The 16,439-nt window shown below is 36.9% G+C and overlaps 1 protein-coding gene across 6 annotated transcripts in view; it reads right to left on the bottom strand.

The window, feature by feature from the left end:
- The window catches only part of CDK14 (cyclin dependent kinase 14), a 727,116-nt gene that overhangs the window by 84,486 nt on the left and 626,191 nt on the right, over positions 1–16,439 (bottom strand). For all 6 annotated transcript variants that reach the window (XM_028846085.2, XM_077998072.1, XM_001102520.5 and 3 more), the window contains 2 exons: positions 8,096–8,235; positions 2,570–2,713 (listed from right to left, as the gene is read on the bottom strand). In XM_028846085.2, the coding sequence (XP_028701918.1) occupies positions 2,598–2,713; positions 8,096–8,235 (256 nt within the window). In that variant the 3' untranslated portion in view covers positions 2,570–2,597. The remainder of the gene's footprint in view (positions 1–2,569; positions 2,714–8,095; positions 8,236–16,439) is intronic.

The following is a 16,439-nucleotide window of genomic DNA, read 5'->3' on the forward strand; positions in this document are numbered from 1 at the left end:
CTAGCCGGGCGTGGTGTAATCCCAGCTACTAGGGAGCCTGATGCAGGAGAATTGCTTGAACCCAGGTGGAGGCAGAGGTTGCAGTGAGCTGAGATTGCGCCACTTCACTCTAGCCTGGGCAAAAGAGCAAAACTGCATCTCAAAAAAAAAAAAAAAAAAAAAAAAAAAGCTTTACAAGTTGATGTGAAAAAGGCAAAACTCACAGAAAAAATATTTGTGTTGCTATCAAATAATTCTAGAGGAAAGCTTCTACTGTGTAGATATAACTGATATCTAGTTTAAAAAATATATGTGAAGAAAATATATTTTTACATTTTTGTAAAGGCTTTTATATACTGATGATTGTAGTTCTGAGCACCTTTTAAAAAATCTCTTTTCAATTAGCAACCTTTGAGACTTTCCAAGCAACACGTCTGTCCTGTGAGCTTGATTTGATTTCCCAAGGAGGAGCGGAGCTGAAACACGTTCTAGCAGCTTTGACTGCCTGGGCTCAGGTCAGGGGATCTCAAAAGAGCCAAGAAGAAGGAACACAGTCTTGCAATTGAAATTCAGGCTTGCTTGTGTGCATGTGTGTATGAGGCAGCAGCACAAATAAAGTCCACTTTTTTGTTTTGTTCCACTGAATTGGTTAAGGGATTTATAAAGCCAGGGCCCTCATTATGATAATGCAGGTTAAATACTTTTAAAAAGCATATGATATAACCCTCATGAATCAAAACCATTCTCAATACCAGGAGGTAGCTTGTCAAAAACTTAGCCCCACTCTTTGTCTGACCAATTGAAATTCAGAGTGGGAGTACAAATGCAACCAAGAGTTGTGCTTTTTATTCTACAGGGAGAAATAACACGAAGAATGAAGACTCTTACCTATGGAGTGACAAGTTAACAGTAACATCTTCTGACTGTCATTTATACATCATATTTTATCTGGAAACCTTTTATCTCCAAATCATTCACAAATTGCCACCATGCCCCTGATAGGCCAAAACTGACCCCTATGTTGAGGGTATTCAAAAGCTAAGTCCAGGAGTAGCTCAAGATACTGGCAGACTACCCACAAGACAATGTGTATAGTTTAAAATTTTCTCTTTACCATGCTATCAATTTAGCCTGTTAACATATTTCAAACTAAGAGAGGGAGGAAGGAAGAGGAACTACTGCAATGCTGCATATATCCTTTGAGTTACTTGAATACTTTTTATTTTATTTATTTATTTTTTGAGACAGGGTCTGGCTCTATCACTCAGGCTGGAGTGCAGTGGTGCAACCTCAGCCTCCCAGGCTCAAACCATCCTCCCACCTCAGCCTCCCAAGTAGCTGGGACTATAGGCAAATGCCACTACCATGCCCAGGTAATTTTTGTAGTTTTGTAAAGATGGGCTTTCACCATGTTGCCCAGGCTGCTCTTGAACTCCTGAGCTCAAGCAGTCTGCCTTCCTCGGCCTCCCAAAGTGCTGGGATTACAGGCATGTGCCACCATGCCTGGCCTGAACACTTAATTACTGAATATCAGAACAAACACACACTTTTCTCTACAAATCAGCACATAAAAAGCCTTCCCCACAGTAACATTTGTTCTCTATTTGTTTCAGAGACTTGTGCTACATTAAGTTATGTGTGTGTGTGCATATATATATAAGTAAATTATATATAAGTAAATTATATATATGTAAATTATATATATGTAAAATATATATAAGTAAATTATATATATAAAAATATGTAAGTAAATTACATATATACTAAAAATTTTCCAAAAATACTAGGCACTTCCATCTGGCAATCAAGAAATAGGGCCTTTTCAGAAGTTGCCATCCCAGGCTGGTCATTATGTAGCACATGTGATGTGATGACTGGGCCAGGCTGACATGGCTAGAGGTTGCCATGTTTAGATTATGCTTCCTATCTGCAGAATAGTAGAGGACAAAGAATTTGATAGTAAAAGAGAAAAGCTTCATCACAATAAGGTCCGTACCAGGAGCCAGACAGGAATCAGAAATAGGTGAAGTGGCCCAGATGGGAGCTAAACTAAACTGGGGAGTCTACATCCCCTCCAAAGGAGGCGCCAATGATTTAGTTTCACACAAACACTTCTGGTAGGAATGTGAAGGTGATATTGCTGGAGTTGCTTATTTTTCAAGGAAAACCAGAAATCTAGACTTTTGTGTATAATCTCCCCATTTTAAAATGAGAACAACTAATTAGAAAAATTGAGTGGACAAAAGAAAGTAGGTCTGTGGCTTAGAAACAGCCCAAAGTGAACCTTTTTCTAATCTCTGTGAGCAATGTGAGTAGTTAAAATGACTTGCTTATAACTAAAATGGTTTGCCTATGACAATATAAATAAAAGCATAAGAAAAAGTATAATTTTAGTTAGAGTCTAGTAGGTGCCTGAAAATGTGGAAATAACTGAGAGCATTCTATCTCAATAGAAGGTCTGATGAACGCCATAATGCACACAAGAGACTCATAGGATAGTTGGTGAAAAAACGAGTCTGAAATATTTCACTTAAAGAATCTGTTCAATATCCATTAAATACTACTTTCCTGGTAAAGCAGGTCATCTTACCTGTGTGCTCTTGAGAATGTGCTGCTTGTCAGTGCTTGCTGTTTGATAGACTTTTGCCATAACTATTGTTTTTCCCAAAGGCCCGCATGCTTTCTCCAGCTTCTGGTTGCAATCTCACATTTGGGACAGTAAAAATAGAAGACACTGTGGACAGAATACGAAATTTTCATTTATATACGTATAAACATTTATAATCATGTTGTTTTTTTTTAATGGAGACTGAGATGCAAGTTTGGATGCCCAGTACACTGAACATCATGGTATGTTTTGATCTTTGAAATGCCAGGTGGTCGCAGGCACACACACATTTATACACATAAGCAAACATATGATAGGATGGTCTGCCTTTCCCTCAGAACCACAGCTCAGACTATCTCCCACATTTCTCTGATCTAGAACAATGAACTTAGATTGGGAAACAACATATTTTGCCCTTCCTTTGTTCCATTCTTTCATTCACTGGAAAAATATTTATTGAACCTCACACTGTTCTGGGAATTTCAGAATCCTGTACTAAATAAATCAGAATGAAAGGAAATCCCTGTTGTTATAGAGTCCAGTTGGGGGAGACAGGCAATAAGCAACCAAGCAGATATAATACATTAAAGAGTGGTAAATGTTATGAAGAAAAATAAAGCAGGGAAGAGAAACTGGAAGTTTTAGGGTGGAAGGAGGTCAGTGAAGTCTCTCCTGAGAAGGGACACTGGTGGAGAGAATCAAATGAGGTAAGAGGGCAAGCCATGTATATGTCTAGAGCAAGCACGCATATAAGAAGAGGAAACAGCGAGAGCTGACTTTAAGGAGGCAAGAAGAGAAGCAGGCAAACCAGGTAGGAGGTAACTGTAAAAATGTGGTTGAAAGATGGTGAGTGACTGAGGGCAGGGTGATAGCAGTGAAGTGAGGAGTGGCATGATCCTGGATATACTGTGAAGGTAGCAACAACAGGGTCTGTGGAAGAACTGAATGTGGAGTGGAACCAAAAAAAGATGAGTTAGGGATAGCTTCCATCAACTGGAAGAATGATGCTGCTATTTACTGACAAGGGTAAGACTAGAGAAGGCGCAAGTTTGAGGGGAAAGATGAGTTCAGTTTTGATAAGATTAAGTGTGAGAGGCCTACTAAATGGTCAAATGGAAATGTTGAGTGTCAGTTGGATATGCAAGTCAAGTCAGGGAAGACAGGACTGGAGATGGAAATTTGAAAACTGTCAGTGTACAGATGATATTTAAATCATGAGATGGGATGAGATCATCTAGGCTCCAGGGAGTCCATGCAGATAGACAGATCTGAGGATTCAGCCCCAGGACACTCTAATGTGAAAGGTCTGGCAGATGAAGAGAAATCAGCAAAGGAGCGTGAAGAGGAGACTTTAGCTTTCTAAACTAGAGGAAAGCAATGAGAGAATACTGTCCTGGAAACCAAGCAAAAGAAGTATTAGTAGGAGGAGATGGTTGTCAATTGCACTGAATCTTCGATAGGCTGGGAAAAGACCAATGGATAGAGGCTTCGAAAGCCAGGCATTGTGGACACAAAAGCCTGTTTGGAAAGGATTCAAAACAGAACAAAAGTCTAGGAACTGAAGGCAGCAAATCTTACATCTGAAATGGGTGCACCTGTTTCATTTTTAAAAAGATGGCACAGAGCTACATTAAGAGCATTATGCTGTTCTAGGACGATATATAGAACATATACAGGAATATGTGGGAAAATCGACAAACTCTAGAGCTAGAAAGGTCCCTGGAGACTACTGTGTCCGTCTTACTCGCTCCTTAAGTGAGAAATGGGAAGCCCAGAGAGACTAAGGCACTTGTCCAAAGTTCCCTGGCTAGTTAACAGTGGAGCTGAAGCTGCAATCCAGGTAGTCTGATTCCCAGTTCAGTGCTCTTCACACTGTACCGATTTGTTGGCCTTCTTTCACTGAATTTGAGTTTTGTGAATTAGCAAATGAGTGTAATAAAATCAAGGACTCTGTGCTATGAAGTGTATTTTGTTCATTTACTTTGACAAGGGTAGTACAGCTTCAATTATTTATGTAACTTGATAGTATACCCAGGAGAATGCCCTGTGGTGTGTATTTGGGAAAAGTAATGAATTTCTTCTAAATCAGTCCTCCATTTACTTCCCTGCAATCAAATATTTGAGAAGAAGTGGGACAAAGCTGTTGGGGTTTCAGGACAGAGGGAGAATAACAGGGTGCCACCAGAATTATCCAGCTTTAACAGCCAGATCCCCAGATAACTGTACCATTATTCTTGCTTTCTGCTTTTATAATTCCTGCTTCAGTGGCACACTAATAGATTACCTCTAAATTTTGGTACTACGTAACCTGATGAGATTTTAAGGAATAGTATAATAAAGAAAGATATTACATTATTATGTATTATTCCAAAGCATGTGTCTGACATAAGCCCATAATTTCATTTTTATACGAATCCATGAAATGACTGCAGGGCTCTGTGTTACTCAGGCTCCAACAACACTTGATGCCCTTCTCTCGGGGTCTGATATATTACACTAGGCCAAGAAGGCTTAAATCTACTTGTAACTTATTTTTGTTCCCATCTTCTCCTTTTAACTTGATTTTGCTTCCTGCTTGCATAAGTGTTTTCCTCTTGTGGAAATTCTTTAGAAGGTGCTATGAGCCAGCTTTAGGAATGAGATTGAATTGTGTCCGTCCCCAAATTCATCTGTTGAAGCCCTAACCCCTAATGCGATGGCATTTGGAGATGGGGCTTTAGGAGGGTAATTAGGGTTAGATGAAGTCATAAGGGCGGAGCCCTCATGATGAGATTAATGGCTTTGTGAGAAGAGGAAGAGATTGGTCTCTCCACCCTGTGAAGACACAGCAAGGTGCCCTTCACAAGCTGAGAAGAAAGACCTTACCAGGAATCGAATCTGCTGGCACCTTTATCTTGGACCTCCCATTCCCAACAGAAATAAACGTCTGCTGTTTAAGCCACCCAGTCTACAGTATTTTGTTATTGCAGTGTGACCAGACTGAGACAGCAAGGTTCCTAAACTACAGCTTGGTTGCTAAGACAATCCATTTATTGGTTCTGTAACACTTCTTTCCAGGTGGACCTCCTTCTAAATCTCCTTGAAAAAGCAGCACGTAAGGGTATCACAGGTGCTGCTGCTACTGCTGCCACCGCCACTGCTGCCTTTGCCAGATGGTGAACTTTTACAAGACTCTATGCTAATGTGAAATTCAATTATAAAAACATATAAAAACTTCTAAATATAGTCTGCAGAATACTAACCTAGACAATAAGTCACCCAAACCAGTCATTTCACTTAAACAAACTAATTCCCAAAGTCTCCAAAGTCTGGGAATTCTTTGTTTTGTAAACATGTTTACAAGTACAGCCACGTTGTTCTAAATGGAAATGACTATAGTATTTAATACTGGGATTGTCCTTTCTTGTAACTGGATTTATGCTTCATAATGATTATCTTCTAGACACAGAAATACATTTCTATAACTCAAAATTGTTACTGGAGGCATTTAGTAGAATCTTGCTTTAAAAATATAATGATTTTTCATCTTTATTCTCCCCCCTTCAAAAGGTTTCACCGCTCCTGATGTTTAACGTTATGCAAAGACGTGTTTCTGCCAATGAATATCGCCTTATGGTTATGCTTCTGCAAATAGCCTGCTGTGAGCTGATAAAGGGATTAATGCAGCCAAAATTCTTAATCTGTGAAATTACAAATTAAATTCTCATATTAAAAATACCACCCTGAGGTATTTTTTGTGGTTTTAATTCCCCTCTGGTGTTCTGCATACATTGTGCTTGTTAATGACGGGGACAAGGCTATCTCCCTTGGCAGTCTGCTGCCGAGTGATAATGTGTAGGCATTTACTCACTGATAGAAACTGGATTTAACCACTGGCTGATAAACTAAGTGGCAAGTGGGTAATAAGTCCATATTAACAGAAAAGTACTACTACAGAATTCAGAATTCATAGACCATCAAAATCCTGGCTTAAACTCAATCATCAAGTCAGATGGGATTGAGATGTCACCAAGGAAGAGTGATATCAAGTTACAAGTTACACTAAACAGGAAAACAAATCATATGTTTGAGTGTGATGAGCCATAAACTAGTGAGCCTATTTACATCATTTTTGTTTTCCGTATAGAAAAATTATTTTCCCATAGGGATTTAATTTTTATTTTAAAAAAATTTGAGGGTAGCTGTTGTAATAGTCAGTGAGTAGTCTTTAGAAAGGAAGTAGGGCAGAGTATTGAGTAAATATGGGCTGGAAATATGTGAAATGTTAATGAGGATTTGCTAAGCATTAAGGGGAGTAGTAGATTAATATATCTATAGTCACTTTAGGGTTAAAAACAAGTAATGAGAAATAAATGTGGGATATCAAAAAAAGATTTAGGATAGAAATACCCAAGAGGAGTTGTACTTAGAACTTAGTTCCAAAATAATGGGTTATTGCCACCAAGGAGAATCCAACATTACGATGGGTGAAAGAAGTCTAAAATCCAAGAGAACGAAGAAATAATCGTACGTCTACTGTAAGTGATGTATACCAAGGATTAATAAACACATGATAAATATTAATGAATATATGCAGTATGTTAATTTTTAAGGCAATCAGAAAAGAGTATAGAAGAAATATCTCTAATTGTTCTTTGGAAAGAACATATCACCATTGAACAAAAATATTCTGACGGTAACAGTTTGTACAAAATTTCACAAGAATTCTGTTTCACACTTTGGAAGAAATCTGAGATCCTCCCAGCCATAAATCCTCCCCCAAATATTTAAAATGTAATTTTTAAAGGCTGTATAAATATGAAGACTTTTATAAAAACAAAACAAAACCCACCCAGGAATGTGTTTTCTTTTAAAAGATTCAGAGAAGAGCTGTCTATACAAATACCAAGAGCATTTGCAGTTAAAATGAATTACACGTCTTCAGTCTGTACATGACAATTCAGTGCATTAGCCAATTGCCAACTCTGTTCCTCAGCTCGCTGCATAGCAGCCCTTTTTAAGGTTATTGTTACAACCAAGATGGTCTCTGAGAATCAAACAGAAATGAATCATCTTCTCCTCTGTGTACTGCAGCCAGTTAAAAAGTACTGTATGCATAAAGCACTAAATATGTAAATCATATTTTCCTTTTCCTTTATGACTGCTCAGATCATTTTTTTGGACACACACATAATCAAATACAAAGATGCACAGCTGCAGACTGCAGAGCAGAGATAGCAAAAAAGGAATCCATTTTCTTCCTGTGTCTGGTAAGCTAGCAAGTGAATGGCAGGATTCCACTAAATATATATACACATGGCCCCCCTTCCCCTGTTCTCTCTCTCTCTCTCTCTCTCCATACACACACACACACAAACACACACACCCATGTAATGCACATACAAACATACATTATCTTATGTTTGTGCACACACAAATATGTGAATCTCTGTATACACGTTACATACAGATGCTAAAATAAAATGATGTCTCTGCTTGGACTGGATGTTGTGGATTTGTCATACTCACTATCGGTGAGTTCCCATAGCCGTGGGGGCAGGTCACTAAAATACTCGTGGCTCAAGGCAGCCTGTGCCGATAGTCTGTTCTTTGGGGAACATTGTAGGAGCTTGGAGGCCAGGTCTTCTGCATGGTTCACATAGCTGAGCCTAAAAACATGAGCAAAAAAGAGACGTCAGACCAAACAAGAAAACCCACTAAATAAGACATAAAGCTTACCTAATTTTTCTGGATTTCAATTTATTCTTGGCTAGAAAAACAAATTACCTGCTGAAAATAAACGAAGCAAAATGCACACTAGTTCTTAGAGTATTTGTTACTTCAAACTTACTTTTAATCTAGGTATCACAGTATAATTGATTTAAAATATTTCTACTATAGGCAAAGGGTTGATACTTTCAGAAAAGATAAAACTAGGTCCAGAGGTAGAAAATTTCAGAAGACAACGTATCAAATAATTGCTAGAATTTGTTCATAGAATCTATGTACTACACCCACATCTGGATATATTTATAGAAAATTAATAATAAATACCTAAGAGAATTAAAATAAAACTGCTATTAAACTCTCCAGCTACTAAAGTTTCTTTTCCTTTAAGAACTTACATTTTCTTGCATTGAATATAAATAACATTATTGAAACAGTGCCCCGTCAAATATCAACTATCATAATATTAAAATACAGGTTAGCAAAGGGGATGTGCTTAGATGATATAGGGCTGAATCAATTCAAGATGACCTTTAAAACAACAGTAGATAGAAAATATGTGTCTCAAGATTACAGAAAAAAGCATAACAATAGTCTTTCATGTGGTATAAGCTTTCAAATGGGTAGCAGCATTTCTCAGTCCAGCTCAGCCTTGCTTTTCATGGAACCTCTATTTCTCTACTCAGAGCAATCAAGTCTGGATAATTAATATAATAATGATAATAAAAGTATTCCTGATAATGGCTACCATTTCTGGATAGTTGAACATGTGTCAGGCACTTTCCCAGGTACTTTTAACACTGATAGTTATTATAGTCTGAGAAGGTTAACAGTTGCTATTTTGTAGTGGTGGAAGACAAGTAGGAGTCAGAGATGGCAGTGGATCACTCGGGTAGCAGGTTGAGAGGAGATTCAAATCCACCCAGAACTCCTTGACTCTAAAGCGGTTTGCATATGCCATGCTCTTCTTTCTCTCACAGGTTATTTTAAAGGCATTCCCAATGGATTCTCCAGTTTCTGACACCCGGTGCAGTATGTACAGTGACTCTTAGAGGCAGCCAAAAGTGGGTGAGGGAGCCAGAAGTGGTTGCACCTTCCAGTAGGTATTTCTTTAAAAATCCTTGAAGCTACTCAAGACACAATTAGCCAACAAAACATGTTTCCTCAATGACCAACAATCTCCTTCTTCCCCTTCTCAACCAGTTCTTTAGTATTTATTTCAAATTGCTGGGGATGGGGGTAGGAAGAGAATACGAGGTAATGGATTTGGGTAGAGAAAGAAAAAGGGGAAAAGCAAAGAAAAATATTACCACAAAGATCCAAACTAAGAGACTTTCTCTCTAAATCTAATGTGAAGGCCTCACAAATGGGTTCAATGTGTGACTGCTGCAAAGGCTGTTCATGAAAAAAATGGATCAATGGATTGGTTGTAACTGTCTCTCCCTGGAAGAGAGAAATTTGTCCATAGGGAAAGAAAGCATTCTCAAAATTCTTAACAGGTATTTTTCCCCCTTTAAGAGGGCACAGGGCCATCCATATTATTCCTTCCTCTTCCAAAGACTTTATCACTAGTACAACTTTTCATTCATATTTTTAAAAATCATATGCAAAGTTTGAGATAGGCTTCATGGTTAAAAGTTATACTTACACTGAATGTACAGTTCATAGTTAATTATGGTGAACAGTACCTTCATATCAATTTTATATAGTTTTGATAAAATAGAACAACCGGATTAGGACTAGATCTGAGTCTCAGGCTTAATACTGTTATCATTTTCCTAAACTCAGACAAACAACTTTTATTAAAAGAAAAAAGGAATATTATTAATTGCCCAAACTGTATGTTGTTACACTGCATGTAAATACAAGAAGAGAAAGGTGATTGCAATACTTGGTGTACAGGTACTTAACTCAGAAGTCAAGAATGTAAAACACATGAAATACAAAGCAATACATACTATTTTTGATCTTGGTTTTCCCATCTATTGAAAAATAGTGATGAACCATATTATGTCTGCAGTCCCTCCAGTTCCAAAAAGCCACAAATCACATCTGAAGCATGGTTTCATTATCTTGAAGAATTATAAACACTTACGGTTGTATCTTTGTGTCTGCAGTAAACTGTTGACTATATTTAAATGTAATGTATATGCCTCATATAAGGAATTCATCAATATAAGACAATCCCATTTCCCCCTAAATTGACTACACTTTAATATGCCAATAATCAAATTTTCATTTGTGATATTTAGTTAATATATAAATATTTGTTATATAAAATTTTAGTTTAGAAATTTTATTCTAAGTTTCCACATGCATTTTCGACATCAAAGCCTTTGTCACCGCTAGAACCTCTTTTTTCGGTCTACCTAAGTTGTTAAGACATGATACTTTTGGCAATCCATGTATGATATCTTAATTGGAAGTTTTATCTGAAGTCATAAGCATACCTTATCAGATTGTTAGAATGGTAGTGGTGGTTCTCAATCTCCCATGTGATGGTAGATCGTTTTCAATCTTTCCTTGCAATTCCATCAATTTTTGTTTTATATTATAAGGCTGGGTAATTAAATGCATAGCAGTCTAGCACTATTATCTCTTCTTGGTAAATTCAGTCTTTAATCCTTATGTCATGACACTTTTTATCTTTCATAAAGCTTTCTAGGCTAAAGTTCATTTTATTCTTACATTAATACAATATAATGACCTCAGCTTCTTTTGTTTAGTATTTGCCTGCCATACCTTTTGTTACCTGCTTATTTTTAATGTTTCATACATGTAATATTAGGGTGTCTCTTTCATAAATATTACTTAGCTAAGTTTAATTTTTATCCAATTAAATAATCCCCGTCTCTCAAGGAGTAAGTTTAGTCCATTTACATTTTGCAATTATTGATATATTTGGAATTACTGCTACCAGATTAATTTTGCATCCTATTTTGTCCTCCTTTATCTTTTTTCTCTTTGCCTGTTTTCTTTTGGATAGAGTTTATTTTAGATAGAACTATTTTAGAAGTACAACTTCAAGAAGTTATGCATTCTATTTCCATGTAATTAGTAAATCCGCTTAATTTTTCTTCTTCTTTTTTGCATTCATTATCAATTTAGGTGTTTAAGCTTTCACAAGTTTTTGGAAGCTGGTGAACACTGACAAATTATTTCTCCCACGAAACAGGAAACACACAATCCAGACAGTATAAGTATACGGTTGAACTGACATCAACAGACATGACCATTTCATTGATTGTATAATAAAACAAATTATTAAGTATGCAAATATTAAGTTATACAGCTCAACAGGCTTAAAAAACATTACATTTCTGCTCCATTCACTACCAGAAGTTAACTTCTCTTTTTGCAAGAGAGGTTCGGAAGAGATGAACAAAAATCACATTTGAAACAATAACAGCTGGTAAACAACTTCCAATAGATATGCAAAAAAATTACAAGATTTTCAAAAATTGTATTATTAACAATTATTTCAGCTACAATCATAAGGCATGTCTACCTTAAAAATATTTACTAAAGAGCATATGTCCTAAACAAGACAAACACATTTTGCTAAAAATCCTTAACAGCTCTCCCACTCTTCCTTCAGATCCTCTAAGTTGCACCTCAAATGCAGACATTAAATTAACTTTAATACTTTTTTGGTCTGGAGACAGACATTAAAGATATGTGCTTCTGTGCAATGTTGACTTTGTATGAACTTTTCAACCAGAGGTTTGTGATTTTCAAAATGGAGATTTTCATAATAGCACAAAATGAGATTTATAAAAAGACATTAAGAAATCATCATTAGACTTGGATGAAAGCCAACAAAATCAATGGGTACACAAATCTGATGTACACTGTTTTAAATGTGGCAGTTATAAACATATAGTAGCAGGCAAATAGCCAGATAGGCACCAATATTAATGTTTGAAATGACTGAAGGAATAAATCACAGAAGGCCTAGACTGCACACAGTTCTTAGGTTTTTAATTCGGTAGCACATTAAAAACATACAAGTATTGTGCTGGGTATTTTGGCACCCAATAACTCTATATTCCTTATATACTGATAAGATTCAAGAATGTGAATAGACTTCAAGAAGACATAATACTGCATGATTTCAGGAAAGATCAACTCATACGAATGGTAAACATGCTTTAAGTGTTGAATAACAAGCTTCTCTCTTCTTTGTCTTTTTTGAGACAGAGTCTCACTCTGTTGCCCAGGCTGGAGTGCAGTGGTATGACCTTGGCTCACTGCAACCTCCACTTCCTGGGTTCAAGCGATTCTCATGCCTCAGCTTGAGAGTGGCTGAGAGTACAGGCATGCGCCGCCACGCCTGGTTAATTTTTGTATTTTTAGTAAAGGCAGGGTTTCACCATGTTGGCCAGGCTGGTCTTGAACTCCTGACCTCAAGTGACCACTCGCCTCGGCTTCCTAAAGTGCTGGGATTACAGGTGTGAGCCACTGTGTCTGGACAAACAAGCATCTTTTGCTGAGTGTTCAAACAAGCTGATCATAATCCAAACACAGAAGTTTCAATTCTGTCAAGCTTGAGGCCTGGTAAAAATGCTCATCAATACTTCATTAGACTTATCATTCACTAAGCCTACAAGTTGGCTAATATGTTTGATAAACTGGGTCCTGTTGCAAAAGTTCCATTTCCAAGGCAATTGCATCAGGTAGCCCGGTTTTATTGATTGCAAGAGTTGTTTCTCTGACTGCTGGTGTCTAGGAAGTGCAGCTGCAGTGTAGGACAATACTGCTTCAAAAGTGAAAAACTGCTTGCTTCTAACATTTCCATTTCACTTTTGTCTTATGAACTTCACTGCATCTTCATATTTCATTTCACTTTAATGCTGGGACAATGAACACTAGAGCTCTCCCAAAACCAGCAACAACTAGCCTCTCCAAGAAACTTTATTTTACAAAACATAACCAGTTATCAACAGGCTTGGATAAATGGCAATGTACCATCATTCAGAACCTGGATGCCTTCTTTCTCACAAGAGCAGTGTTGTAAGTTGCTTCACATATTATCACTATTGGGTAAGAACATACTTTAAAGTTCCTTTAACATTCATTTAAGGTCATACTGACTGAAATATCCTGTATGTGACTTCACATGACCTGACCAATTCATTTGAGTCACGTTAGTTTAAAAAAATACTCAATAGGGTTATTTAAAAATTTAAACTTCTTTTTGAATAAAGCATAGAGAAATGATGTAAAAAATTATGTAAAAATAACTGAAGTCTACTTCAATGTACCACACTTTATACTACACTTGAAATCTTCAGTGCTTTGGAGTATGAAGATGGGAGTAACAGGACGTGAAATGAACCTCCAGAAAAGCAAGATCAATTCTTCAATCCAGTAATGAGGCAACAGAAAGGAAGTTCCCCTAGGTTTACCCATCTAGGTCAGAACTCTTGTAAAATGCTTTCCTGATTTTAATTTGATTCTCGTGTGTCCTAGTTAACCCCTCTCATGGAGCTGCTTGGTAAAACAGTAATAATATTCTTTAATTCCTCTGTTTGCACAGAAGTCATGCTGTATGCCTGGTAATCTCCATTGCCCTTCAGAAACTTTGCAAATGCATGACCAAGAACACTACAGAACTGCCCAACCTGCAGCTAGCAGTGACCTCTCTTGGGGTAGGTTGGCTTAGGGTCTTAGTATCCTTGATGGTAAACATCAAGGATATAAAAATAAAATTTCCATACTTTATATCTTCACTCTCAGTTCTCCAAGCGGATGGCTCCTCAACTTTTTAATAATTAACTCTATTTAACTTAAAATTTAGAGTTCAATTTTATTTTTACACTCATGTGTAAGAATATTGCAATACTTTAATTCTGATGACACAGTCCCATCTATCATGTTATTATTGTCTAATATTTTATTTCTATTTTCTGTGCTTTTTAAGGACACATATTAGACATTATTATTATTATTACTGTTATTGTTATTTTATTTACCCATGTTTACTAATTTATTTAATCACCTTTCTTTTCACATTTCAGACATTGCCTCTCAGATTATTTTTTGTACCAGAAATACAAATGATAGCGGTTATTTCAATGAGCATCATTTGGTGGTAAATTCCGTTTTGTTTACATATAGGATAATGGGTTGGCTGGGTATATATTTAATAATTCTATATGCAGGTTCAAGGCATTTTCTCTTAACCCTCTGAATACATTACTCCATAGGTGTCTGTTGTTTCTGCCTCTTAGTGCTCTTCTCTTCTTCTTCAGAGTTCTGCAATTGCAATGTTAGGTCTTTTTATTTAACCTGCTTGGTACTCACTGTGTTTCCTGAATTTGAGGTTTCATGATCTTCATCAATTCAAGAAAAAATTCCAGCCATTACCCCTCAAATATTATCTTTCTCCAACTCTGTCTCTTCTCTCATTTTGTAATTTGGATGCAATGCAATCTCATTACATTGTTCATGTCTTTCCTCTTTCAGGTTTTCCATCTGTTTGTCCCTCTGTTTTCCATTCTGGGCAATTACTTCAGAGCCATCGTTCAGTTCAATGAATTATCTAATCGATTGCATCTAATATGCTATTTCCCCTGTTCATTTTGATTTTATAAGGTCTTTTCAATTCTTTGACAAATTTGCCTATTCAGTTTTGATAGTCTCTTAAGTTTTTTATATGATCTTATTTCTTTACGTTTTAAACATAGTTGTAGGTCTGATAACTCCTAATACCTAAAATGTTGGGTGAGAGGAGAGTTCAATTTTGTTGCTTTTGCTACTGATCCTCACTTGCAAAACCTTTTTCCTCACATGCTTTATAATTTTGGAGTGTAAGCCCATGGTTATCTAATGTTAATCCATGGGAAACCTGAGGGGCCTGGATTGAGAATGTATTTCTCCATAAGGATTTTCTTTTGCTTCCGTCAAAAGGCCTGAGACTCTCCCAACACATGGGTACTCCAAGTTCTTGCTGTTGGTTTCCAAGAGCATGCAAGTTGTGTAAATTTAAACCTAAATATGTAGAAATTCTCATATCAGACTTTTACATCCCCATCCAGAGTGAAGGCTGGCACCAACAATTGTCCTTGTGGTCTTTCTTTGTTGGAAGCAGTTATTCCTGAATCCATTACTGAGGCTGAATTACATTACTGAAGCCCATTAATGTGCTTTGAGGGTTCCCACTCTATGTGGAGAATCTCAGTTCTGATTCCCTACCTTTTTCAGGCCGAAGGCCTTGTTTCCTGATCCCCAAGTGGCTTCATGTTTCTATTTTAGACAACAACTTCAGGGCAGCTGCAACTTCAGCATTTGATTACCCTTCTGGTTTCCTGTCTTTCTTCATTCTTGGCCTTTCCAGAGATTTTACCTATTTTCCTCTTGGTTCAGCTGTGCATCTGAAATCACGTGCTTGGTGTATTTTATCCAGCATTTTAGGTGGCTTTTAGTACTAGGAGCAGTAGAAGAGATATTTTTTTCCCTGTAAGTGTATATTTATAATCCCCGTAATTTAATTCATTACTATAAAATCATCTATACTTACAATTTTTAAGTCTTTCTCCCTGGAATAATCACAAAATAATCACCTACACTTACAATTTTTAGGTCTTTCTCCCTGGTATTCTTTCATTGCTCCATCCCTCTCTTTTAAAACTAATTCTCTTAGGTCACCTCTATTTAGTCTCAAAAACTAATTATCTGAAGTTGATTGAGGCTGACAATTTTTCACCACACAACGTCTAGATGAATCTCAAATGCATTATCCAGAATGAAAAGGCAAGAGGCCTCTTATAGGTATATAATTCCATTTATACAACATTCTGGAAAAGCCAAAATTATATAAACAGAAAACTGATCAGTGTTTGACATAGGCTGGAGGGAAGGTGAGACGGTTTAGCAAAAGAGAACTGGACAATCTTTTTGGATGGTTCTACATTGTGATCAAGAAGGATGAACACTGGGCCATGTGAGAGGGCCAGGTCAGGGGGATTATAATAAAAATTCAGAAGATGGAGCCATTTAGAGAGATGGAATACTGCAGATTTTTCACAAAGAACATTCAGGCATTAAGGATGGAAAGCTGCCCTCCTGTGAGCGGCTGAAATTAGAACTTCCTTGTCTTGAGGGGATTCCCAATGATGTCTCAAGAGATGCTCCAGCCTACCCA

This window comes from Macaca mulatta, chromosome 3 (genome assembly GCF_049350105.2).
Source record: "Macaca mulatta isolate MMU2019108-1 chromosome 3, T2T-MMU8v2.0, whole genome shotgun sequence".
NCBI classification, from domain to species: domain Eukaryota; kingdom Metazoa; phylum Chordata; class Mammalia; order Primates; family Cercopithecidae; genus Macaca; species Macaca mulatta.